The 24,646-nt window shown below is 52.5% G+C and overlaps 3 protein-coding genes across 4 annotated transcripts; 2 read left to right on the plus strand and 1 right to left on the minus strand.

Annotated features, from left to right (window-relative positions):
* Positions 1-919: 919 nt before the first annotated feature.
* On the minus strand, positions 920-5,890 carry fga (fibrinogen alpha chain). The gene is made up of 6 exons (XM_084691102.1): positions 5,767-5,890; positions 4,498-4,626; positions 4,177-4,360; positions 3,714-3,859; positions 2,423-3,266; positions 920-1,662 (listed from the first exon to the last, which is right to left on the minus strand). Exons 1-6 carry the CDS (start codon positions 5,821-5,823, stop codon positions 950-952), a joined length of 2,073 nt encoding a protein of 690 aa, XP_084547228.1. The 5' UTR covers positions 5,824-5,890; the 3' UTR covers positions 920-949.
* Positions 5,891-6,546: 656 nt separating this feature from the next.
* LOC146221634 (uncharacterized) lies at positions 6,547-18,242 on the plus strand. Of its 2 annotated transcripts, XM_084691045.1 has the most exons (20): positions 6,547-7,369; positions 7,623-7,723; positions 7,840-7,909; positions 8,021-8,151; positions 8,557-8,645; positions 8,844-8,943; positions 9,575-9,618; positions 9,714-9,791; positions 10,386-10,582; positions 11,621-11,685; positions 11,783-11,889; positions 12,125-12,227; positions 12,761-12,860; positions 13,916-13,955; positions 14,157-14,208; positions 14,326-14,434; positions 15,143-15,226; positions 15,700-15,817; positions 16,567-16,657; positions 17,474-18,242. In XM_084691045.1, the coding sequence occupies exons 1-20, from the start codon at positions 7,129-7,131 to the stop codon at positions 17,546-17,548; spliced, it is 1,995 nt and encodes a 664-aa protein (XP_084547171.1). In that variant the 5' UTR covers positions 6,547-7,128; the 3' UTR covers positions 17,549-18,242. The 2 variants fall into 2 exon arrangements, with proteins under 2 accessions (XP_084547171.1, XP_084547172.1); XM_084691046.1 differs by lacking the exon at positions 6,547-7,369 and having other exon boundaries at positions 7,645-7,723; positions 7,840-8,151.
* A 3,069-nt stretch (positions 18,243-21,311) lies between these two features.
* On the plus strand, positions 21,312-24,158 carry LOC146221635 (lecithin retinol acyltransferase-like). Its single transcript, XM_084691097.1, has 2 exons — positions 21,312-22,159; positions 23,558-24,158. The coding sequence occupies exons 1-2, from the start codon at positions 21,605-21,607 to the stop codon at positions 23,708-23,710; spliced, it is 708 nt and encodes a 235-aa protein (XP_084547223.1). The 5' UTR covers positions 21,312-21,604; the 3' UTR covers positions 23,711-24,158.
* The last annotated feature ends 488 nt before the right edge of the window (positions 24,159-24,646 follow it).

Raw genomic sequence — 24,646 nt, forward strand, 5'->3', positions numbered from 1 at the left:
AAATAATATCAGCTCATATAATTTCACATAATATCACATAGTTTCACACATAAAATCATAACTTCATATCATATAATACACTATCGTATCATACAATATTGTATCATACAATATCGTATCATACAAGATCACATAACATCATGAATGTCGTGTCATCCTCTCTCGCACTCTGCTTTCTCTCCTTCCCAAGTATACGATCACTTTTCAGAATGATTTGGGATATTCATTTAAGAAACGATTTAAATAAACTGAATGTACAATTGTGCTGTTTTTATGAATGTTATACTCGGTGTGTAAGAAAACCAGGATACCACATGGACAGGTTCAGTTGTTTTTATTAACAGCAGCAGTGATGACAGGGTTAAAGGTCACAGGTCAGACAGTTGTGTGCTTGACAAGAAACAGCACAAACAGGTCGTTGGCATGGCGATCAGACAGGTCATTGGCACGGCGATCAGAACATCAATATTGACAGAGAGGTCAGGAGAAGTCACACAACACAGGCTCAAAGAACAGGGAATTATTTACTGACTCTACATCAAGGCTTTTATCTTCCTACTCTCTCTCTCTCTCTCTTTCTGCATCCTCCCTTTTTTACCTTTCAATTACTTTCCATCTTCATCCTTATTTATTTATTTTGATGCTACAGCGTTGAAGTTTCTTGCAAGGTCACAAGAATGTCACTGTCCTGATGAGGCTATGCTATTTGGTGAATGTGACAAACAAACCACTGACTTTGATCTCTTCTTTCCCTTCTTTCTCCCTCCCCCCTCCACTCACCTCCTCTCCTGCCCCTCCCTCCCTCCCTCCCTCCCTCCCTCCCTCCCTCCCTCCCTCCCTCCCTCCCTCCCTCCCTCCCTCCCTCCCTCCCTCCCTCCCTCCCTCCCTCCCTCCCTCCCTCCCTCCTCCACTCACCCCCTCTGCTTCCCCTTCTCCCCCCCTCCTCCTTCTAGAACTCCACAGGCCTCACCAGCATCCGTACGACCTTCAGGCTGTAATCGGCGGGTTTGAAGGTCGTCCACACCACTCCGTTCTCTATCTCGTACGGGGCGATGCTCCCGGCATCATAGCGACCGCCTCTGTAGTACACCCCGTTCAGGTTGGCCGACTGGCAGTTGTTGTACCACCAGCCGCCGCCGTACACCTCAGCACAGCTGTCCTCCCAGCGGTCCAGGTCCCGGTCGAACGTGCTGAACCGCATCCCCGAGTGGGACAGGAAGTTTCTGAGCCGGGGCACGCCCTTCCCCAAGGCGTCCCCGGCATCTCCAGCATACCCCGACACGTCGAGCGGGAACCCCTCGGTCTCTGACCCCACCCTGACCCCGTACTCCGCCCAGCCCACGTTCCCTTCCCAGTCCTCCAGCTCCACCCTCAGCATGGCTTCGCTCTGATTGGTCAAGAGGTGGAGGTACTTATTCCCCAGCCACGCCTCTCCCCGGCCGGAGCTGTCCACCTTCCCAAAGCCGTCACGGTACTCCGCCCACGAGCGGTTGAAGCTCAGCGCCCCGCTCTCTCTCTGCTGGACCAGCACCCACCCCCCCAGCAGACCCCCCTGCTGGCAGAACACCTCCACTGCAGGCCCGCTGTCGCCCCCCGCTGGCCGGAGGGTGAACAGGCCGCTGGTCTCCCCGGTCAGGTGCTTCTGTCTGACGTCAACGCAATCTGGAGGGAGAGACGAAGGAGGGGGCCGGTTAAGGAGGCAGAACCAGCAGGGACGAGAGGTCAGCAACTGATAAGGACAGATTGATAGACTTTGGGTTCTCTAGCCTCCCTACCCTAACCTCTCCCTTCCTTCCTCCCCCTCTACGACCCCCCCCCCCCACCACTCCCCGCACACCCTCCTCCTCGCTTTTTGTCCCTTTGACATAGGTTCTTTATCACCAAAATACACCATAAGTCTTGTCATGTTAGCTATTAGACTCGTCACATTACCGGTTCTTTTTACAGCTAGAAGAGGCATTGCTATGCTAAGCTAGGCTAGGCCAGGCCAGGCCAGGCTAGGCTAGGCCAGGCCAGGCCAGGCCTATGCTTATGTCACTTGCCCTGTTGGCTATATGCAGCTACTGATATAAAATGACTCACACAGTATATCTGAATGAATTTCTTTATAGTCATGACTTTTACAGCATCTCATAATGACATTAGCCTTTATCTTTTATCAGGTACATGTTAAGAAAAGCTCAGGTCGGAACAACAGCACTTTTTCATACGAATCAAAACAACAGTTATAGTGATTATTCACTTCTTTTCACATTAAGGCTAGATAGGGGGGCTAGCTAGAGGTACTAGCTAGCTAGCTGTGACCTGACTTCATTAAGGTAGGAAAGGCGAACTTAGCGTAGGCTAGGCTAGCTCAGCATAGGCTAGGCTAAATCAACAAAGGCTAGGTTACGTTAGACAAATTATTCTATGTCCAAAGTACCTTTTCCTACATAATCCGCCTTGCGCTCGACACGCACGGCGCTCTTCACGCTGCGGGCGTGGAAGTCGGGGACGTCGTCATCCGTGTCTTCTCGGAAGAACGCGCCCAGATCCATCCCGCCCATCTTGGTGTCGTCCAGTAGCGTTCCTCCCTTGGTGTCGGTGGGACCCTTGGACCCTGGGAGAGGCGGGCGGAGGAATGTGGCAAAATCCACCTTCCCTCCTCCGCTGATCTCACATCCTCCCTGGGACGACGTCACTTCCTCCCGCACCTCGGACCCGCCCCCTTTGCTAACCATGGTCGTCTTCACCGACTTGGTGCAGGACGAAGAGGAGGATGTGACCTTGACCGACCCTCCGCCTCCGCCTCCTCCTCCCATCCCCGTGAAGAAGTCATCCATTCCTCCCAGCCCTCCGCCTCCCAAGGTCGTGATGGTCTTCGTCCCCCCGCCAAGCGGTGACACCTTGACCCCCCCCGACAGCAACGAGGAGGAGGAGGAGGAGGAGGAGGAGGAGGAGGAAGCCATACCTGAGACCTTGCTAACGGTCGCCGGGGACGACGGACTGGACCCCTCTGCCTCCAGGGTGAACTTGACCCCTTTGACCTCTGGGAAGAAGTCCTTTTCTTGGAGCCCGGATTTGAAGCGATCGTCCACGATGACATCCTTCAGAGGCCGGCTCTTCAGGACGCGCAGGGCTGAGACTGTTTCCACGCTCCGGACCTCCTGGACACTGAGCGCGTCCAGCTGTTTCTCCAGCCCCGCGTAGCCCTCATTGTCCAGTTTGTACTGAACGTAGCCCTTACAGGAGCCCTTGCAGGAGCGCAGCTTGATGTCTATGTCCACCTGGGAGAGAGGGGGGGTGGAGCAGGGAGAATGAAGGAGAGGGAGGATGGGGGTAGGGGGGTAGGATGGGAGGGAGTATGGGGGGAGGAAGGGTGGGGGGAAGAAGGAGGAAGGAAGGGGGAACAATGTAGGTCTGTGGTCTTACAAAATGTGTATTGTACCTCCACCCATCCCTCCCTCCTCCCTCCACCCATCCCTCCTCCCTCCCTCCTCCCTCCCTCGCCCCTCCCTCCCTTCTCCCTCCCTCCCTCCGTCCCTCCCTCCCTCCCTCCCTCCGTCCATCCCTCCCTCCACCCATCCCTCTTCCCATCCCTCCCTCCTCCCTCCACCCATCCCTCCTCCCTCCCTCTTCCCTCCCTCGCCCCTCCCTCCCCCCTCCCTCCCTCCCTCCCTCCCTCCCTCCCTCCCTCCCTCCCTCCCTCCCTCCCTCCCTCCCTCCTCTCGTACCTCCAGCCGCTGCATGGCGACCACCTGCTCCCTGACAGAGCTTTTCAGGGTGTTGAGGTGTGTGAGCTGACGGTCAATCTTGATCTTCAGGTCCACGATCCTCTGCCTCAGACGCTCCACCACGTCGTAGTAGCTGTCGTCATTGCCTGGAGATGGGGAGGGGGAGGGGAGGGGGGAGGAAGGGAGGGGGGAGGAGGGGAGGGGGGAGGAGGGGAGGAGAAGAGGGTGAGTGATGAAGAGAGGCAGGGAAGTGGAGAGATTCTGTTTGTGTTGCCATCTGTCCAACTGTCCGCATATCCATCTATCTATCCATCTAGCCCATCCATATATCCATCCATCAGTTTAGCCACCCCTCCATCTGCACATCCATCCATCTGCACATCCATCAATCTGCACATCCATCCATCTGCACATCCATCCACCTACACATCCATCCACATCCAGCCAGGTGGCCGAGTCTCACCTGAGTTTGTGACCAGCTGCTGCCTCAGGTAGTCGTAGGTCTGTTGGGACGCCTGCTCTGTGGAGCGGTACTTGCCCTGGTTCTCTGACAGAAGCTTCCGGATCTTTTCTATCTTCTTCAGGAGGTCCACGTCAGACTTGTCCAGCAGCCCCTGAATCCTGCAGCCTGAGGGACACTTAGGACCCTGGGGGGGGGGGGGGGGGAGGGGGGGAGTGAAGAGAAGAGAGGGACGACAAACAGGTTAGACCAAGTTTTTTCTCATGTGGGCGTCAGAACTCACCCAATTAGAGTTGTAACAGTAGCCCCTCCCCTCCAACTCACCCAATCAGAGTCGTAGCAGAAAGGCCACTCCTTCTCTGTGGCACACTTGTCAGCCTTGTATCCATGCTCAACAGGCCGAGCCCCCCGGGGGTTTAAGACGGTCCCTCCCCCCTCCTCCACCTCCTGAGCCTGGGGAGTGGAGGGAGGGAGGGATGGAGGGAGGGGGGGGGGGAGTGGAGGGAGGGAGGGAGGGGAAGGAAGGAAGGGGAGGGAGGGAGAGAGGGAGGGGGTGGGGGAGTGGAGGAAGGGAGGAAGGGAGGAAGGGAGGGAGGGAGGGGGGAGAGGAGGAGGGGGGGAGTGGAGGGAGGGAGGGGAGGGGGGGAGGGGGGAGGGAGGGGGGAGGGAGAGAGGGAGAGAGGGAGAGGGGGAGGGAGGGAGGGAGGGAGGGAGGGGGGGAGGGAGGGAGGGAGAGAGGGAGGGGGGAGGGAGGGAGGGGAGGGGGGGAGGGGGGAGGGAGGGGGGAGGGAGAGAGGGAGAGAGGGAGGGGGGAGGGAGGGAGGGGGGGGGGAGGAAGGGAGGGAGGGAGGGAGGGAGGGAGGGAGGGAGGGAGGGAGGGAGGGAGGGAGGGAGGGAGGGAGGGAGGGGAAAGGGAGGAGAGGGAGGAGGGGGGAGGAGGAAAGGGAGGGAGTGTGAGAGAGACAGAGGTTGGGTCAGGGAGGGAGAGGAGAACAGAGGGTGAACATCATTTTGACTAGAAACTCAACACCTCTATATGACGGCGTTTAACTTTGTATAAAGTTAAGTAAAAAAGTACTGATGCTTTTGACCAATAAATTCCATCTTAGCAGTATAACAGTATCAGTATAAGGCTCTCACATACAGAACATGCCCACCCTGTGCAGACAGATCTGTTAAGAAGATACACCGTAGTGGGTTAACCTAGCTACACTAACATTTAATCAAAATGGTTTCTAAAGAAATAGAAATATTAGAAACAATGAGATAGAACATCGTATGAAGCGACACTCAAATGTATTTTGAATGGGTATATATAAACACTGAAAATAACATAATTTCTGTATTTAAATTAGTTACTAGACACAAACACAAAATATGCTGATGTAAAATGTATTGTTTTAAGACAAATATCAACAAACTGTTATCTTTCGTCCTCTCTTCCCTCCTGTCAACACAATTCTCATTTCCCTGACTATCCCTAACTATCTCTACCCTAAAAACTTCACTAGTTATTTTCTCTTCTCTAAAAAGCATTCCCTTTTTCCTCCTCCATCCATAGTCATCCCTCCTTCCTCCCTCGTCCGTCCTTACCAAGGCACAGGCCAGGAACAGCAGGCCCAGACAAACCAGCGTGTGCAGTCTCTCCATCTTTCTCTCTTCTCCTCAGTACTGCTCCTCTTCTCTCTGTCCCCCTGCTTAAACCACACTGGGTCTGTGGGTGTGTGTGTGTGTGTGTGTGTGTGTGTGTGTGTGTGTGTGTGTGTGTAGGTGTGTGATGTCCATCTGTGTGTGTGTGGGATGTCCGTATTTGTGTGTGATGTTTGTGTGTGTGATGTCCAGCTCATGGTTAGTCACTGTTTGTCTAACACACACAAACACTGTTGGGCAACACTGGGGTCTCAGTGTTCTCAGGTGATGCAACATGACTTGATGTTTGAAGTGTTTTCTTTTCTTTTGGGGGGGGGGGGTGTAGACATCTCTCCCGTCCCCACCCCCCCACCCTCCCTCCCTTGCTCCAGCCCCCCTCACCTCTCAGTCTCAACCTCTCTATCTTTCTCACTCCTTTCTCCTCTCTCTCTCCCCTCCCCACTCATACTCATACTCTCTCTCTCTCATTCTCTCTCCCCTCCCCACTCACTCTCTCTCATTCTCTCTCCCCTCCCACTCACTCTCTCTCTCTCTCTCTCATTCTCTCTCCCCTCCCACTCACTCTCTCTCTCTCTCTCTCTCTCCCTGTAATGTTTTGATGACACAGGAGTTATTTGGAAGAGCATATCTGTCCTTCAGAGGTGTACTAATGATACACTCACCACTCACTCACCCACACACACAACTACTGCCCCCCCCCCCACACACACACACACACATGCTCCAAATACAATAAGGTAACATCCTGTTGGAACTTGTTTCTGGAAAGTGATTTTGTAACTTCCCAGTCTGATCAATGCATGTGATTAGTCACGACTGATTGATAACCAGTCTTCGTTGTGAAACGAGAAGATCATTATGTTTAAAAACTTAACTCGTGTTTTCAGGAGTCTGTGACTCTGGGCTAAAAGAAAACACTACACTACTTGTACTTCGTGAGTACAGTTAGTCTTTATCTACTCTCACTATATTAGTCTACATGTTGAAAAAAACCTTCCGTCAGACCATATTTACCCTCTACTTCCGTTTGAACTAGTTCTAGTTGTGTGGTTCTAAAATTGATTTACATCTTAAGGGTTCTAGTTGTTCTTGGTTGTGTGGCTCGGTTTAGTCATTTTATTGTAACTGACCGCCACCTACCGGCCGTACTTAGCAACTACAATGTAGTGACTGAAGAATCGTTCCGGCCAGATTCTACGCTAGATTCTACACGGACTATTTTTGTTGACGGACGGGTCCATGTTTCTCCCGCTACTTTGAACTTGAGCAAACTGCTTAAAATTATACAACATAAAGTTTTTTATAATGTCGAATTTTTCACATCTAACTCGTACTGTCCACACATCTTCTTTACAACGGTTGTCGCATGCATCTCTCACAAAAACACGTGCACTTTTGTGTTCGACGTCGATCGCTTCCAGTAACATCAGAAGTTGTGAGAGACGGTGTTTGTACAGAGAAAGGACTAGACTATATTCGTCCTCGGCGGAGAAAACCATTCGGATAGGATGCGCGTCTGGGTTTTGGGGAGACACTGCAACCGCCGGTAAGACTTTCGGAGTTAGCCAGCTAGCCCAGTGATACAACAGTCAGGGAATCTTACTGCCGTACAAGGTTGCTAGGTTGTCTGTCATGTGACTGAAAGCCAACCTTTACCCTAGATAGACTAAATCGTCTCATTCATTTATTTTGTGTCATGTTTGTTTGTGTGTACGTGTTCCGTTGGGTGATTTTGTGACATCAATGTGTGTGATACGTGTGTGTGTGTGTGTGTGTGTGATACGTGTGTGTTCTCCCAGTGCCCCAGCTTATCTATGGAGGCAGGCTGGACTTTCTGGTGTTTGACTACCTCAGTGAGATCACCATGTCTCTGCTCACCGCCGCCAAGACCAAGATGCCTGTAAGGCTCTCTCATCCATCCATCATCCATCCATCATCCATCCATCCATCCACCCATGTCATCACGGTGCTTCAGTGGTATATCAGTATTATATCATCTTCCTCTTCCTCTCCTAGAACATGGGCTATGCTCCAGACTTTGTCCAAGTAGCCATCGCTCCCTTCATCAACGACATCCACAAGAAAGGTGTGTGTGTGTGATATCTGGGTGTACTATGTGTGTGTGTGTGTGATATCTGGGTGTACTATGTGTGTGTGTGTGTGATATCTGCGTGTACTATGTGTGTGTGTGTGGCAGGTATCCGTGTGGTCAGTAACGCTGGGGGGGTCAACCCTCTGGCCTGTGCTGCAGCCATCCAGGAAGTGGTTAACAAGGCCGGCCTACCGCTCAAGGTTGCCGTGGTGACCGGAGATGACCTCATGCCTCATGTAAGGATGTGACATCGACTCGTTCTACATCCTAAATCATGCACTCCCTTTTAGTTATGTGATCTACACGACTCCCTTCCTCTCCTCTCCTTCTCCCTTCTTCCCTTCCTCTCCTCCTCTCCATTCCCCTCCTCCCCTCCTCTCTCCCCCCCCTCTTCTCCCCTCCTCTTCTCTCCCTTCCTCTCCTCTCCTTCTCCCTTCTTCCGCTCCTCTCCTCCTCTCCATTCCTCCCCTCCTCTCTCCCCTCCTCCTCTCCCTTCCTTTCCTCCCCTCCCTTCCTCTCCTCTCTTTTTCCCTTCCTCTCCTTCTCTCCATTTCTCCCCTCCTCTCCGTTCCCCTCCTCCCCTCCTCTCTCCCCCCCCTCTTCTCCCCTCCTCTTCTCTCCCTTCCTCTCCTCTTCTCTAGAAAGCTTCTCTCTCAGAGTTGAGGATGGCTGATGGAGTGAGCAGAAAGACACTTCCTAAAACCGTCCACAGTATGAATGCTTATCTGGGGTAGGACACACACACACAAACACACACAACACAAACATCACGTTACACACACCCTACTCCACAACTCTGCTGTAGAACATAAAGGTTTGTGGACCAATGGAGAGCAGAGCTGCAGTTGTCAATAGTTGTCAATAGAAGGTTCACATTGTAACCCTTAACAACAGAGTTCTGGAACATTCCTCCTTGTCCCCCCCCCAGTGCAGTCCCCATCCAGAGGTGTCTGGACCAGGGTGCTGACATCGTGGTCACAGGGAGGTGTGTGGACAGCGCTGTGGCACTGGGGCCGCTCATGCACACGGTACGACTGTGTGTGGGGGGGGCTGTGTGTGGGGGGGGCTGTGTGTGGGGGGGGCTGTGTGTGGGGGGCTGTGTGTGGGGGGGGCTGTGTGTGGGGGGGGCTGTGTGGGGGGGCTGTGTGTGGGGGGGCTGTGTGTGGGGGGGGCTGTGTGTGGGGGGGGCTGTGTGGGGGGGCTGTGTGTGGGGGGGGCTGTGGGGGGGGCTGTGTGTGGGGGGGGCTGTGTGTGGGGGGGGCTGTGTGGGGGGGCTGTGTGTGGGGGGGGCTGTGTGTGTGGGGGGCTGTGTGGGGGGGGGCTGTGTGTGGGGGGGGCTGTGTGGGGGGGGCTGTGTGGGGGGGGCTGTGTGGGGGGGGGGCTGTGTGGGGGGGCTGGTGGCTGTGTGGGGGGGCTGGTGGCTGTGTGGGGGGGGGCTGTGTGTGTGGGGGGGCTGTGTGAGGGGGGGGGGGCTGGTGGCTGTGTGTGGGTGTGTGTGTGGGTGTGTGTGTGTGAGAATGTGTATGATGTAGTTGCATGTGTATTGTGAGAATGGGATGATGTGTGTGTGTTTGAATCAAGAATTGCAACAACTGTGAACTGTGTTTAAACTCTGCAGCTTTGTGTGTGTGTTTAATGTCTCTGTTTTATCTCTGGCAGTTTGGGTGGGAGAGAGATGACTATGATCTGCTGGCAGGAGGAAGGTAAACACACACACAAGCACACATAAACACACACACCCACAGATATACTTTGAGCTTTGACAGGTTTTAATGACTGCTTATCGTGTGTGTGGCAGTCTGGCAGGTCACATGATAGAGTGTGGTGCCCAGGCTACAGGAGGCATCTTCACAGACTGGCACCGTGTTCCTGACTGGTGAGATCACTAGACCAGCTCTCCCTTCATCCACTAGACCAGCTCTCTCTTCATCCACTAGACCAGCTCTCCCTTCATCCACTAGACCAGCTCTCCCTTCATCCACTAGACCAGCTCTCCCTTCATCCACTAGACCAGCTCTCCCTTCATCCACTAGACCAGCTCTCCCTTCATCCACTAGACCAGCTTTCCCTTCATCCACTAGACCAGCTCTCCCTTCATCCACTAGACCAGCTTTCCCTTCATCCACTAGACCAGCTCTCCCTTCATCCACTAGACCAGCTCTCCCTTCATCCACTAGACCAGCTCTCATCCACTAGACCAGCTCTCTCTTCATCCACTAGACCAGCTCTCTCTTCATCCACTAGACCAGCTCTCCCTTCATCCACTAGACCAGCTCTCCCTTCATCCACTAGACCAGCTCTCCCTTCATCCACTAGACCAGCTCTCATCCACTAGACCAGCTCTCTCTTCATCCACTAGACCAGCTCTCTCTTCATCCACTAGACCAGCTCTCATCCACTAGACCAGCTCTCCCAGGCTGCTGAGGTGAGCTACCCCCGTCAAACGTGTTGTAACTCCCCCCTCCTCCAGGGACACCATAGGGTTCCCGGTGGTGCAGTGTTCTGCAGACGGCTCCTTCCTGCTGGAGAAGCCCCCAGGCACGGGGGGGCTGGTGTGTGTCGGGGGGGTGAGCGAGCAGCTGGTCTACGAGATAGGAGACCCACGCAGATACCTGCTACCTGACGTCACCTGTGACTTCTCCCAGGTCACCATCACCGAGGTCCCTGGTAGGACACACACACACACACACGTATACACTCTCTCATACACAGCCTCCAGCTGGCTTGCAGGAGTCTCCTCCAGCTGCACAGACCATCTCTGTACCCTGTCACACTCAGGGCAGTAACCCTGCAGAAACCAGCACGCACACCAACACACACACCAACACACACACCAACACACACACCAACACGCGCTACTAGTGAAAAGAGAACTGTCATGTCCACACTGCCTCATGGCACATCAACAGACACACACACACAGACAGACACACACAGACACGTCAACAGGCGTGTCACACCAAACCAACACAACCCAACAAGTGTTGCTGTTGGTTTGGCCATTGTGAATTGCCCTGTACTGAACTCCTCATGACCCCTGACTGACCCCAGATGACCCCTGACTGACCCCAGATGACCCCTGACTGACCCCAGATGAACCCTGACTGACCCCAGATTAACCCTGACTGACCCCAGATGAACCCTGACTGACCCCAGATGAACCCTGACGGGACAGTGACCTGCAGAGGAACTGTGTCCTCATGTCAACTGTCTGGGGAGGGGGGGGGCTGTGTGTGTGTGTAGCTGACAGCCTGTGTGTGTGTGTGTGTGTGTAGCTGACAGCCTGTGTGTGTGTGTGTGTGTAGCTGACAGCCTGTGTGTGTGTGTGTGTGTGTGTGTGTGTGTAGCTGACAGCCTGTGTGTGTGTGTGTGTGTGTGTGTGTAGCTGACAGCTTGTGTGTGTGTGTGTGTGTGTGTAGCTGACAGCCTGTGTGTGTGTGTGTGTGTGTGTAGCTGACAGCCTGTGTGTGTGTGTGTAGCTGACAGCCTGTGTGTGTGTGCGTGTAGCTGACAGCCTGTGTGTGTGTGTGTGTGTAGCTGACAGCCTGTGTGTGTGTGTGTGTGTGTGTGTGTGTGTAGCTGACAGCCTGTGTATTTGTGTGTGTGTGTGTAGCTGACAGCCTGTGTGTGTGTGTGTGTGTGTAGCTGACAGCCTGTATGTGTGTGTGTGTGTGTGTAGCTGACAGCCTGTGTGTGTGTCTCCAGGTGTGGAGGGCGGGGCTGTGAGAGTCACAGGTGCCAGGGGATACGCCCCGTCCAATGACTACAAGGTAAAACGTCCTCGTCCAATCAGCCGCTGCCTTGTCCTGATGTTCTGCTGCTGTCAGAGAGGGGCGGAGCACCAGCTGATGTGTCTCCTGTCTCCAGGTGTGTGCTACCTACATGGACGGCTTCAGGGCGACAGCGGTGTGTCCGGTCGGGGGCCCCAGGGCCACAGAGAAGGCCAGACGCACAGCTGAGAGCATCATCAAACGGTTAGCATTAGCACCTGCGCACATTAGCTTTAGCATAATGCATCAGTTATTGCATGATTTTGGCATTGGCTTCAGACCTGTAGTAGCATTAGCATGCTCCACATCCAAAGCAATTAAAATGGAAACGGAATATCTGAATGTGTGTTTGTCTCCCTGTATACCTGTGTGTGTGTGTGTGTGTGTGTGTGTGTGTGTGTGTGTGTGTGTGTGTGTGTGTCTGTCTGTGTGTGTGCAGCACGAGGCGCGTGTTCGGACAGCTGGGTCTAGAAGACTTCAGCTCAGTGAACATCCAGGTTCTGGGAGCTGAGGACACCTATGGACCACACGCTGAGAACAAGGTGTGTGGGTGGGTGTGAGAGAGGTGGGTGTGTGGGTGTGTGCGTACTGTCAGTGTGAGTGTGTGTGTTCGTCTGTACTGTTGGTGTGTGTGGTTGTTGACCCTTAAAGAAATCTGTTAACAATCTGTCATGTCATCTTATCATCATCCTCGCCCCTCCCCCATGTCTCCTCCCCTCCCCCATGTCTCCTCCCCTCCCCCATGTCTCCTCCCCTCCCCCATGTCTCCTCCCCTCCCCCATGTCTCCTCCCCTCCCCCATGTCTCCCCTTCTCCCTCCCCTCCCCCATGTCTCCTCCCCTCCCCTGTGTCTCCCCCCTCCCCCCTGTCTCCCCCCTCCCTCCCCTGTGTCTCCCCTCCTCCCCCGTGTCTCTCCCCTCCCTCCCCTGTGTCTCCCCCCCTCCCTCCCCTCCCCTCCCCTCCCCTGTGTCTCCCCCCTCCCCCATGTCTCTCCCCTCCCTCCCCTGTGTCTCCCCCCTCCCTCCCCTCCCCTCCCTCCCCTGTGTCTCCTCCCCCTCCCCCATGTCTCCTCCCAGGACCAGAGAGAAGTTGTCTTGTGGATGTCTGCTCTTCACAGACAGAAGAAAGCTCTGGAAGTCTTTGCCAGAGAGATAGCACCTGCTGGCACAGGCATGGGTAGGATGACACACACACACACACACAGACAGATACACACACTCACACACACACACAGACAGACACACACACACAGACAGACACACACACAGACAGATACACACACACACACACACACACAAACAGATACACACACACACAGACAGATACACACACACACACACACAGACAGATACACACACTCACACAGACAGACAGATACACACACACACACAGACAGATACACACACACACAGACAGATACACACACACACACACACACACACAGACAGACAGATACACACACACACACACACAGACAGACAGATACACACACACACAGATACACGCACACACACAGACAGGCGTTTGGCAATGTTAAGGGGATGTTTTTCCTAAGAGAGGTTGTGTCCTCATGGATCTGGATTTCTGTTTAGGGTGAACAGTTCAGACCACGGTCACACACACACACACACACACACACACACACACACACACACAGAGTTCAGACCACGGTCACACACACACACAGTTCAGACCACGGTCACACACACACACCCCTCCCCTCACACACACACACACAGTTCAGACCACGTGGGTCACACACACACACATTCTTCTGCTGGGTTCAGCCTCAGTAACACTGAGATAGGAGAAGTCAATTTGGTTCACCAGGATTCTGCAGCTATAAGTGTGTGTGTGCATGTGTGTGTGTGTGGTGTGTGTGTGTGCATATGCCGGTGCTTAGAAGCCGTGCTCGTGATGATGGTGGTGGTGATGATGATGGTGATGGTGATGATGATGATGGTGATGATGGTGATGGTGGTGATGATGATGGTGATGGTGATGATGGTGATGATGATGATGGTGATGATGATGATGGTGATGATGATGGTGATGATGGTGATGATGGTGATGATGGTGATGATGGTGATGGTGATGGTGATGATGATGGTGATGATGATGGTGATGATGGTGGTGATGGTGGTGATGATGATGGTGATGATGGTGATGATGATGGTGGTGATGATGATGATGGTGATGGTGATGATGATGAAGAGCATCTCTCTCTCCAGCTCCAGGGCTCACAGGAATCGTAGGTGGAAGACCCAGAGTGTAAGACCCTCCACACACACACTTATATACACACCCACACACACACACACCTCCACACACACACACCCACACACACCTCCACACACACACACACACCTCCACACACACCCACACACACCTCCACACCCACACACACCTCCACACCCTCACACACCTCCACACCCACACACACCTCTCCTCTCTCTTTCTCCTCTCCTGCAGGTCTCCTGTTCTGAAGCCCTTCTTCTTCCTGCATCCCAAGTCCCTGCTGCAGGTCTGCTGACCCCACCACACACTCTGATTGGCCCACTCATCCACAGACACCCTCTGATTGGCTGACTTATCCACAGACACCCTCTGATTGGCTGACTGATTTATGATGTTACTGCAGGTGGACATGCACATTGATGGAGAGCTGGTGGAGACCTTGCGGGAGGCGGAGCTAGAGTCAACTGAGCTGGAAGCCCCGCCCAACCCCCTTGAAGACACGCCTCTTACAGGTACATTATTCATTGAAATTGCTTTTATCTGAATCAGTGGTTCTTAACCCTGGTCCTCAGGGACCCCTGTCCTGCATGTTTTAGATGTTTCCCTGCTCCTACACGCCTGATTCAAATAAATTGGTTGTTATCTAGCTCTGTAAAAGCCTGGTAATGACCATTCATTTGAATCAGGTGTGTTGGAGCAGGGAAACATCCAAGCCAAGAAACATCTCAAACATGCAGGACAGGGGGTCCCTGAGGACCAGGGTTGAGAACCACTGTTCTAGATGTTTCCCTGCTCCAGCACACCTGGTTCAGATGAACCGCTCGTCACCAGGCTTCTGCAGAGCTTGATAACGATCCGTTCATCTGAGTCAGGTGTGTTGGAGCAGGGAAACATCTAGAACATGCAGGACAGGGGGTCCTTTACTCTACACCCTAGGTGTACCATGTACAACACTGTGCTTGGTTGCTGCTAACTGGCTCTTGTTTATAATCAAATGAACCTTAAGCACTGCAGAGTACAAATAGCACACGTACTTGCATCCAGATTAGGAGATTTCTCCCTCCCTCCCTCCCTCCCTCCCTCCCTCCCTCCCTCCCTCCCTCCCTCCCTCCCTCCCTCCCTCCCTCCCTCCCTCCCTCTCCTCCCTCCCTCTCCTCCCTCCCTCTCCTCCCTCTCCTCCCTCCCTCCTCCTTCTTCCCTCCCTCTCCCTCCTCCCCCAGATCTCCCTAGTGGGTCTGTGTGTTATCGTGTAGAGGACCTGGCTTACACGCGCAGTGGAGACAAGGGAGACTCTGCCAACATAGGTAACTACACACACACACCTCACACACACCTCACACCAAGGGAGACTCTGCTAACATAGGTAACTACACACACACACCTCACACACACCTCACACCAAGGGAGACTCTGCCAACATAGGTAACTACACACACACACCTCACACACACCTCACACCAAGGGAGACTCTGCTAACATAGGTAACTACACACACACACCTCACACACACCTCACACCAAAGGAGACTCTGCCAACATAGGTAACTACACACACACACCTCACACACCTCATACCAAGAGAGACTCTGCCAACATAGGTAACTACACACACACCTCACACACACCTCACACCAAGAGAGACTCTGCTAACATAGGTAACTACACACACCTCACATATATACACACACAACACCAAAAACACATGTGCACATACACTCTCTCTCCCTCACTCTCTCTCTCTATAGTCATTGTGTGTGTGTGTGTGTGTGTGTGTGCAGGTGTGATAGCGCGTCACCCTCTCTTCTTCCCCTACCTGAAGAAACACCTGACAGTGTCTGTGGTTCAGGAACACTTCAGCCACCTGATGGAGAAGGACACGCCCAACGCTGTCACACGGTACACAGACAGGGTCACACCTGGATCTACACACCTGTGTCTACGTGTCTGTCTGTGTGTGTGTGTGTGTGTGTCTGTGTCTACGTTTGTCTGTGTCTGTGTCTACGTGTCTGTCTGTGTGTGTGTCTGTGTCTACGTGTGTGTCTGTGTCTGTGTGTGTGTGTCTGTGTCTACGTGTGTGTGTCTGTGTCTATGTGTCTGTCTGTGTCTACGTGTCTGTGTGTGTGTGTCTGTGTCTATGTGTGTGTGTGTGTGTCTATATGTGTATGTGTCAATGTATGTGTGTATGTCATGGTAGTTAGGAGAGGCGTTGTAATGAGTGGTATCTAAGTGTGTGTGTGTGTGAGAGAGAGTTATGGTGTTTTACAGGCAGCAGAGGTGTGTGTGTGTGTGTAATGATGGTGTGTCAACAGCATGAATGTTGACATCATCTTCGTTAACAACACAGGATCCAGATGTTCATGGAGTCTACCTCCGATTACAGCTGCTCTGTGCACAACCAGGGGGTTTGCTGTGAGACAAAGAGTGTGTGTGTGTGTGTCTGTGTGTGTGTGTGTCTGTGTGTGTGTGTCTGTGTGTCTGTGTGTGTGTGTGTGTCTGTGTGTGTGTGTGTGTGTGTGTGTGTGCGTTCAGAGACAGGCAGCCTAGGGCTGTAAGTCTGACATTGATTATGTTAACTGGGGCTAATAACTGAAGTTGCATGCCATGTTTGCAACAATGTGTGTGTGTGTGTGTGTGTGTGTGTGTAGGTATGAGCTGCCTGGGATCCACGGTCTGAACTTTGTGCTGCAGAGTTCTCTAGGAGGGGGAGGGGTGGCTTCTCTACGCAGCGACCCTCAGGTAACACACACACACACCACACACACTTTTCCTCCTCCTCTCCCCTCCCCTCCTCCTCTCCCCTTCCCCCTTCTCCTTCCTTCTCTCCCCTCCCCCTCCTCTACCCAACACCTTGGGCTGTGGGTGACACCAGTCCAGTAAAGGTTTTAGTAGCTCACTGGAATGTAGCAAACTTCAAAGGCGCTCTCTCTCTCTCTCTCTCTCTCTCTCTCTCTCTCTCTCTCTCTCTCTCTCTCTCTCTCTCTCTCTCTCTCTCTCTCACACACACACAGACAGATTATCTCACATTCACACAGACACACACACACTCAGTTTCACACTCAACAGTGTTTTTGGTTTTCAATTCTCACTTTTCACCTTCTCTCCTCCTTCCATCCCCCCTTCCCTGTTTCTCCTTCCCTCTCTACATGTTCTTCCTCCTCCTCCTCCCCCCTCATCTTCTCCCCTCTCCTCCTCTCCCCCCTCCTCCTCTCCCCCTCCTCCTCTCCCCTCTCCTCCTCTCCCCCTCCTCCTCTCCCCCCTCCTCCTCTCCCCTCTCCTCCTCTCCCCCCTCCTCCTCTCCCCCCTCCTCCTCTCCCCCCTCCTCCTCTCCCCCCTCCTCCTCTCCCCCCTCCTCCTCTCCCCTCTCCTCCTCTCCCCTCTCCTCCTCTCCCCCATCCTCCTCTCCCCCTCCTCCTCTCCCCCCTCCTCCTCTCCCCCCTCCTCCTCTCCCCTCTCCTCCTCTCCCCTCTCCTCCTCTCCCCCCTCCTCCTCTCCCCTCTCCTCCTCTCCCCCCTCCTCCTCTCCCCTCTCCTCCTCTCCCCCCTCCTCCTCCAGGGTAAGGCATATGGTCAGATGCTGCTGGACCTGAAGCTGAAAGGTCTTCCTGACCTCAAGTCACTGGTGGACTGAGAGGAGAAGGAGGAGAGGAGGAGATGAAGGGAGGAGGATGAGTTGGATGGAGACACAGAGAGGGAAGAAAAAAGAAATAACTCACATTAATGAGAGAGTGTCAAGATGAAAAGCAGAATCGGAATGGAATCGATTCTAGACCAGCTGATTGCCTTCATTGATTATGTGCCAAAGAAAAAACATAATCAATAACACTAAACCACTAATGATAATAATGTTTAAAAGGTGTGAGAGCTAGCTCACTGGTCCACCTCAATAGAGGTTTAAACTGAGTGTGTGTGTGTATGTGTGTATTTGTATTGAACTACATGGGTATTAAATGAAGAACGTCTAGCTGCGGTTAGCTAGTTGTTAGCCTTCACTATGCTAAAGTGTGCCTGATTTAAGCTAGCGTCATGCTAGCCTGAGGATATGTGTCTAAGCTGTGTTAGCTAGCAATGGCTGCTAGCGTCATGCTAGCCTGAGGATATGTGTCTAAGCTGTGTTAGCTAGCAATGGCTGCTAGCGTCATGCTAGCCTGAGGATATGTGTCTAAGCTGTGTTAGCTAGCAATGGCTGCTAGCGTCATGCTAGCCTGAGGATATGTGTCTAAGCTGTGTTAGCTAGCAATGGCTGCTAGCGTCATGCTAGCCTAAGCTCACTACCCAGGCCTTTATGAAATTATTGAACGTGGAAATAAATACGTTTAACAGTTTCACTGTTCAGTGTGTGTTCAGATGGACAGTGACTTGTTCATGCACAACAAATCCATTCAAGTTGAATCACATGAACCATACTAAAGTAAAACTGAAGTATTCAACTAATGGGTCACCATTGAGTTCAAGGGAGTCATATTCAGTATGTACTGGAGTCAAATGTAAGTTCAATGGAGTCATATTCATTATGTACTGGAGTCAAATGTAAGTTCAATGGAGTCATATTCAGTATGTACTGGAGTCAAATGTAAGTTCAATGGAGTCATATTCATTATGTACTGGAGTCAAATGTAAGTTCAAAGGAGTCATATTAGATACGGACAACAATGTTTTCCAGAGTTCATTGGGAGTCGACTCTCTGTCTCTCAACTCTCAGTTTTCTTGAATGAACTTAACAGAAGTTAGGATTCCAAAGAAGTCACCAGTGTGTGTGTGTGTGTGTGTGTGTGTGTGTGTGTGTGTGTGTGTGTGTGTGTGTGTGTGGGGGGGGGGGCTATCCCTTAATGAACAGATCGGAACCATCCATCAAGGCTTTTTCAGCTTGGCTGTCATGAATTATAATGGGAGAGAAAGAGAAGGAGAGAAAAAGAGAGAGGGTGGGAGAGTGGTTGTCTGAGGAGTTAATTAATCAAGGCTGTGGCTATGGATCAACCCTCCACCCCTTGCCGCATCTCTCCACCCCTCCACCTCACCCCTCATCCCTCCATCCTTCCCCTCACCCCTCCACCTCACCCCTCATCCCTCCATCCTTCCCCTCACCCCTCCACCTCACCCCTCATCCCTCCATCCTTCCCCTCATCCCTCCAGCTCACCCCTCATCCCTCCATCCTTCCCCTCATCCTTCCCCTCATCCCTCCAGCTCACCCCTCATCCCTCCATCCTTCCCCTCATCCTTCCCCTCATCCCTCCAGCTCACCCCTCATCCCTCCATCCTTCCCCTCATCCTTCCCCTCATCCCTCCAGCTCACCCCTCATCCCTCCATCCTTCCCCTCATCCTTCCCCTCATCCCTCCAGCTCACCCCTCATCCCTCCATCCTTCCCCTCATCCCTCCAGCTCATCCCTCCATCCTTCCCCTCATCCTTCCCCTCATCCCTCCAGCTCACCCCTCATCCCTCCATCCTTCCCCTCATCCCTCCAGCTCATCCCTCCATCCTTCCCCTCATTTGTTCTCATCATGTTTTGGTTTCTCTGTCTCTGTGGCAGAGATGGATGACCATGAATACTCGTGCACACACACACACACACACACATACACACACACACACACACACACTTTCTCCAACACTCTCTCACACAGATAAACACACACACTGATGCCACACACTCTGGCACACACACACTGATGTCACAGAGGATGAATAGAGATAAATGGCTCAGCATCCGTCATCTTTTCTGTGTACGACACACACACCGAGAGAGAGAGATCACCATAACAAGCAAAGACCCCAGCAGTGTTTCAATAAAGTCCCTCCCTCCTCCTCTCCCCTCCTCTCCCTTCTTCTCCTCCCCCTCCCCCCTCCTCTCCTCCTCCTCTCCCCTCCTCTCCTCCCCCTCCCCCCTCCTCCTCTCCCCTCCTCTCTTCCTCTTCTCCTCCTCTACCCTCCCCCTCCTCCTCTCCCCTCATCTCCTCCTCCTCTCCCCTCCTCTCCTCCCCCTCCCCCCTCCTCCTCTCCCCTCCTCTCTTCCTCTTCTCCTCCTCTACCCTCCCCCCTCCTCCTCTCCCCTCATCTCCTCCTCCTCTCCCCTCCTCCTCTACCCTCCTCTTCTCCTCCTCTACCTTCTTCTCCTCCCCCCTCCTCTCCTCATCCTTTCCAACCCCAGGCAGTGGAAGGTCATTAGCCCCATGCAAGGCCCAGTTATTGTGTAAACACACACACATCCCTCAGGCAGGCCTCATCCCTCATGTCAATCAGCGCTCTTTAACTGTCTCAGTAGGGGAGAGGGCATGCAGTGTGTGTGTGAGGGTGTGTGTATTCTTCCTTCTCACTCACCACAATCCCCTCTAATCCTTTCCTCCTTTTAAAATGGAGAAGCAGGAATGAACAGTGGAGGAGGGGAGAGGATAAGACACACACACACACACACAGGCTTTCACACACAAACACAAGCTTTCACACACACAAACACACACACACCCCAAAACAAACTTTTCACAACAAGCAAATGTCTGTGTTGCATCCATACCAAGGTTCACATGGCTGAAGACATGTATTGCAGGCTTGGGGTGAGACTGATTCATTTCCCATGTGTGACCGTGGGAATACCCTTCTTTACAAACCAAGCGGTCTCCTCGTATGGGTTAAAGACCATGACAAGTCGTGTTTGTCTTAGAATATAGACTCACTCCTTAAGCTTGCCTGTTGCCATGGGGATCTGTACTGACTGTATGGGATGTCAGAATGGTGGAACCAGCGAAAGTTCTGGAACTGTGTTGTAGAACTGTTCCTGGTGGAACCAGACTTCTGGAGCTGTGTTCTAGAACTGTTAACCGTGAGGAGAATGTTAGCTATGTGGAAGGGGCTTGTGATTGGAGAGTTCTGTGGTAGAATGCCCAAGACCAATGAAACCGCAACATTGCTCGGCTTGTGCTCTTGGCCAATCACTGGCCGGCTACCTTGGAAATAAGAAGGATGTGTCTCTTACCATGTGGACACAGTCAACTCTTAACTGCTGAGTATGTGTGTGTGTGTGTGTGTGTGTGTGTGTGTGTGTGTGTGTGTGTGTGTGTGTGTGTGTGTGTGTGTGTGTGAGTGAGTGTGGGTATGTGTGTGTGTGTGTGAAGACTTAATGACTGCCATATGGCGACAGCACTGTGGTCTTCCTCCTCAGCCAACCAAGACTACAGACTTTCCAGCTCAGTCTCTTTCTCTATTTCCCTACTTCTCTCTCTCTCCCTCTCTCTTTCTCTGTCTCTCACACACACATCGGATGACACTAATCATAAAAAGATTGAAAAAAAAAAAAAGAATCATTTGACGATTCAAGTTAGATGAAACACGACGCTTCTTTGGAACTCGCACCTCCAATGCAATGTCTGTGGGCCTGTGGCCTCGAGGGCAACTGGACTGTTGTGCATGTGTTATTGCCACACCGGTAGCGCCGCGACAGATGCGGTCGTGCATTCTGTAGCCCACGCCTCACTGACGAATCCGCACCCATCTCCTCCCTTCTCAAGCTCCTTGTTGCGCAAAGGGAGTTCGCTCTCTCTCTCTACTTCTCTCTCTCTTAGTTTCGACAACCAATCGGAACCCCGAATTCCACATGACATCACGGGGCCCCCCTTTCGCGGTGTGTCGGCGAAGTGAAGATGCCGTTGAGTCTCAAGCGTCCCTGGGACAAGAAATCTTCTCCGCCTCAAAATGTTAGACTTGCTCACGTTCATCTGGGAAAAGGTTTTCCTGCTCGCGCATCTCAAGCTGTTTAGCCATCTCGTGGCGGGGCCGGAGAGGCAGGAGCAGAAGCGGGAAACGAGGCACTGTGACCGGGACAGGAACGGGGCGCCTCGCTATCAGCGGGGCGACCTCTTGGAAGTCCCTCGGACCTTGTTTATTCACTTTGGTATCTACCTGGGAGAGAACCGTGTCGCGCACCTCATCCCGGACATACTCCCAGTGCTCACGAGCGACAAGAGTCAGACCCAGGTCATGGTGACCAACACAAGGCTCCTACTCGGTGTTCTGTCCAAGAACGCCAGTATCCGCGTGGACTCCGTGGAGGACTTTGCGTACGGGGGGTGCATCCTAATCAACGCGATGGATAGCACGCTCCAGAAACGTCCGCTGGAGAACGAGGAGGTCGCGCAGAGAGCGGAAAAGCTCGTCGGTGCCATACCGTACAGCCTGATGTGGAACAACTGCGAGCACTTCGTCACGCACTGCCGGTACGACACGGCCGTCTGCTTGCAAACGGACGAGGTAAACTTTACATGTTTTGACACGCTGGAATGAAAACTTTATGTTTTAGTTTGCAGACGTTTTTATGCAAAATTGGGCTATTTTTCTCTGTATTGTTGCCATGTGGTCTTTCGTTAGTTTAACGGTTGCAGCTGTTTCAGACATGGTGGCCTAAACTTATCTTGTACTTTAACATTTTGTCAGAAATGTGGAGTGGCCGAGCGCCACGAGACGGATAGATTAATAAACATCAACACAATCCCAGACCGACACGACCAGTACTCATTACAGCTGTTAGTTTTCCTTCGTTCAGAGTTGGCAGACGGCGCACAATCGGCAGCGCTCAAATAGTCACCGTTTGTTTTCCTTTTTTTAATGAGTCCATTGAGGCGCTGTTTTACCGAGTCTGACCCACTGGTCCGGTTCACAGAAACCGTGTCACCGTCACTGAAAAGAGCCTCCGCGCTCCAGCTCCCTTGGCGCGTTCCGACACCCTTTTTAAAGACCGAAAGCGTCTCTTATTTTAGAAGGTGTGAAGGAAATCCACGTCATCAGCCTTCGCAGACTCGCACGAGGGAAATGTAGGTCGTTCTCAAGAAGCGGGAGAACAACGGGGCTATTGAGTCGGTTGTCGCCAGGCGCCAAGTCACCGGGCGTTTTTTTTGTGAGGTGATTTGAACCAGACCTTGCCGGCGGCCTCCCAAGGCTCTGCTATGGCAGCAGTTCTGCTTTACAAGACCTTTGTAAACTAGCCATGATTAGGGTCGAGCGGTCTAGAGTACAGACGCGCACACACACACACACACACACACACACACAAACACACAGTTGAGACATTCAGCAAGGCACACCAAGTATTTAGGTGTAATTGGATATGACTGAAGCCAGAGAAGAGAGAGGAAAGGGAGTGGGAAAGAGGGGAGGGTGATGAGAGAGAAGGAGGGAGAGAGGAGAGGAAGGAGAATAGATGGGGAGGGAGAGAGGAGAGAAAGCGGAGGGAGGGAGAAGAGGAGGCGAAGAGGGGAGGGAGAGGTGAGGGAGAAGAGGAGGCAGAGAGGGGAGGGAGAGGTGAGGGAGAAGAGGAAGGGGAGAGGAGAGAAAACGACAGAGGAGAGGAGAGAGAAGGAAAGAAGGAATGAGAGAGAAAGAAGGAACGAGAGAGAAAGAAGGAATGTGAAAGAGAGAGGAGGGAGAGAATGAGAGGGAGGGAGAAAAGTAGAGAAGGAGAGAGAGATGAGAGTGTGGTGGGAGAGAGGCCACCCTGGAGAACAAGAGAAAGAATCTTTCTTTTTGAGTCTCACTATTGGAACCAGCACCAATTAATTCCCCCTCCTCTCTCCCTCTCACTTTTCCAAACCCCCTTCCCCTGTCTCTCTCTTCTCCCCCCTCCCTCCTCCTCTCCCTCCCTCTCCTCCACAGTTTTGCCTCTGGCTGAAGCGTGGGCTCAGGGACCAGCGGACCCTCCTGGTGTCCCTGCTGCTGGCCCTGCTGGCTGTGCTGTGCTTGGGGACCTGCCCCCTCGTCATCCTGCCCTCCCTCCTCATCCCCTTCACCCTCTGGATGGCCAGCTGAGCTCCCCTCATACCTCCATCCTCATCCCTTCATCATCCTCTCCTCCCTCCACAACCTTCCATTTTCATCCCTCCATCCTCTTCCCCCCCTTCTCATCCCCTCCACCCTCATGGATCTGCAGTCCAGCTACTCACCCATCCAGAAGGTTCTAGAACGGCCTTCAAGTTCCGCAGAGGGATTCCATTTGAGAGGAACGTCCTTTCTCCCCAAAGTGTGTGTGTAAGGTGTGTGTGTGTAAGGTGTGTGTGTGTGTGGTCTGTTGGAGGGGGAGGGGAACGTGTTTGAACTGTAAAAATGCTTTTGTACAGAATCTATTTTTGGCATTGTCTTGCGCATTCATTGTATATTAGTATGTAAATAAAAGAGGTACAAGTTACAGATTCTCACCAGCAGATGGTGCTCAATGTGTGTGTTTTATAGCGTGTGTGTGTTACAGAGAGAAGAGGTGTGTGTGGCCAATACAGGCGACTGAAATAGAACTTACATCAGAAGCTATGAAGGAGTCACTGTCCCAGAAGAGTCTGTGTGTGAGAAAGAGTGTGTGTGGGATTGTGTGCATTACTGAAACTTTCAGATTCCAAGTCACACCTGACATCTACTGTCTGTTTACCTACTGTCTATAACTCACTGTAGGCAAACACACACATATACACACACACATATACACACACGCTCACACACACGTATATACACACAGTAGTTAGAGTACAGAGTGGGGTTGTGTAAGGTCACTGTGGCTACTAGCCCCAACACAGGCTTTCAAACACACACACGCATACAGCATAGCTTTCAGAACAGAGTGGGGTTGGGTAAGGTCGGTTTGATTGTGAAACAGATGAATATTCAGCTCATTTTCTTATACAATCTGTTACAGACACACACACTGACACACACGCTGACACACACACTGACACACACACTGACACAATCACAAAC

The sequence above is a fragment of the Hypomesus nipponensis genome, chromosome 25 (assembly GCF_054491055.1).
Source record: "Hypomesus nipponensis isolate SF chromosome 25, ASM5449105v1, whole genome shotgun sequence".
Taxonomy (NCBI): Eukaryota; Metazoa; Chordata; class Actinopteri; order Osmeriformes; family Osmeridae; genus Hypomesus; species Hypomesus nipponensis.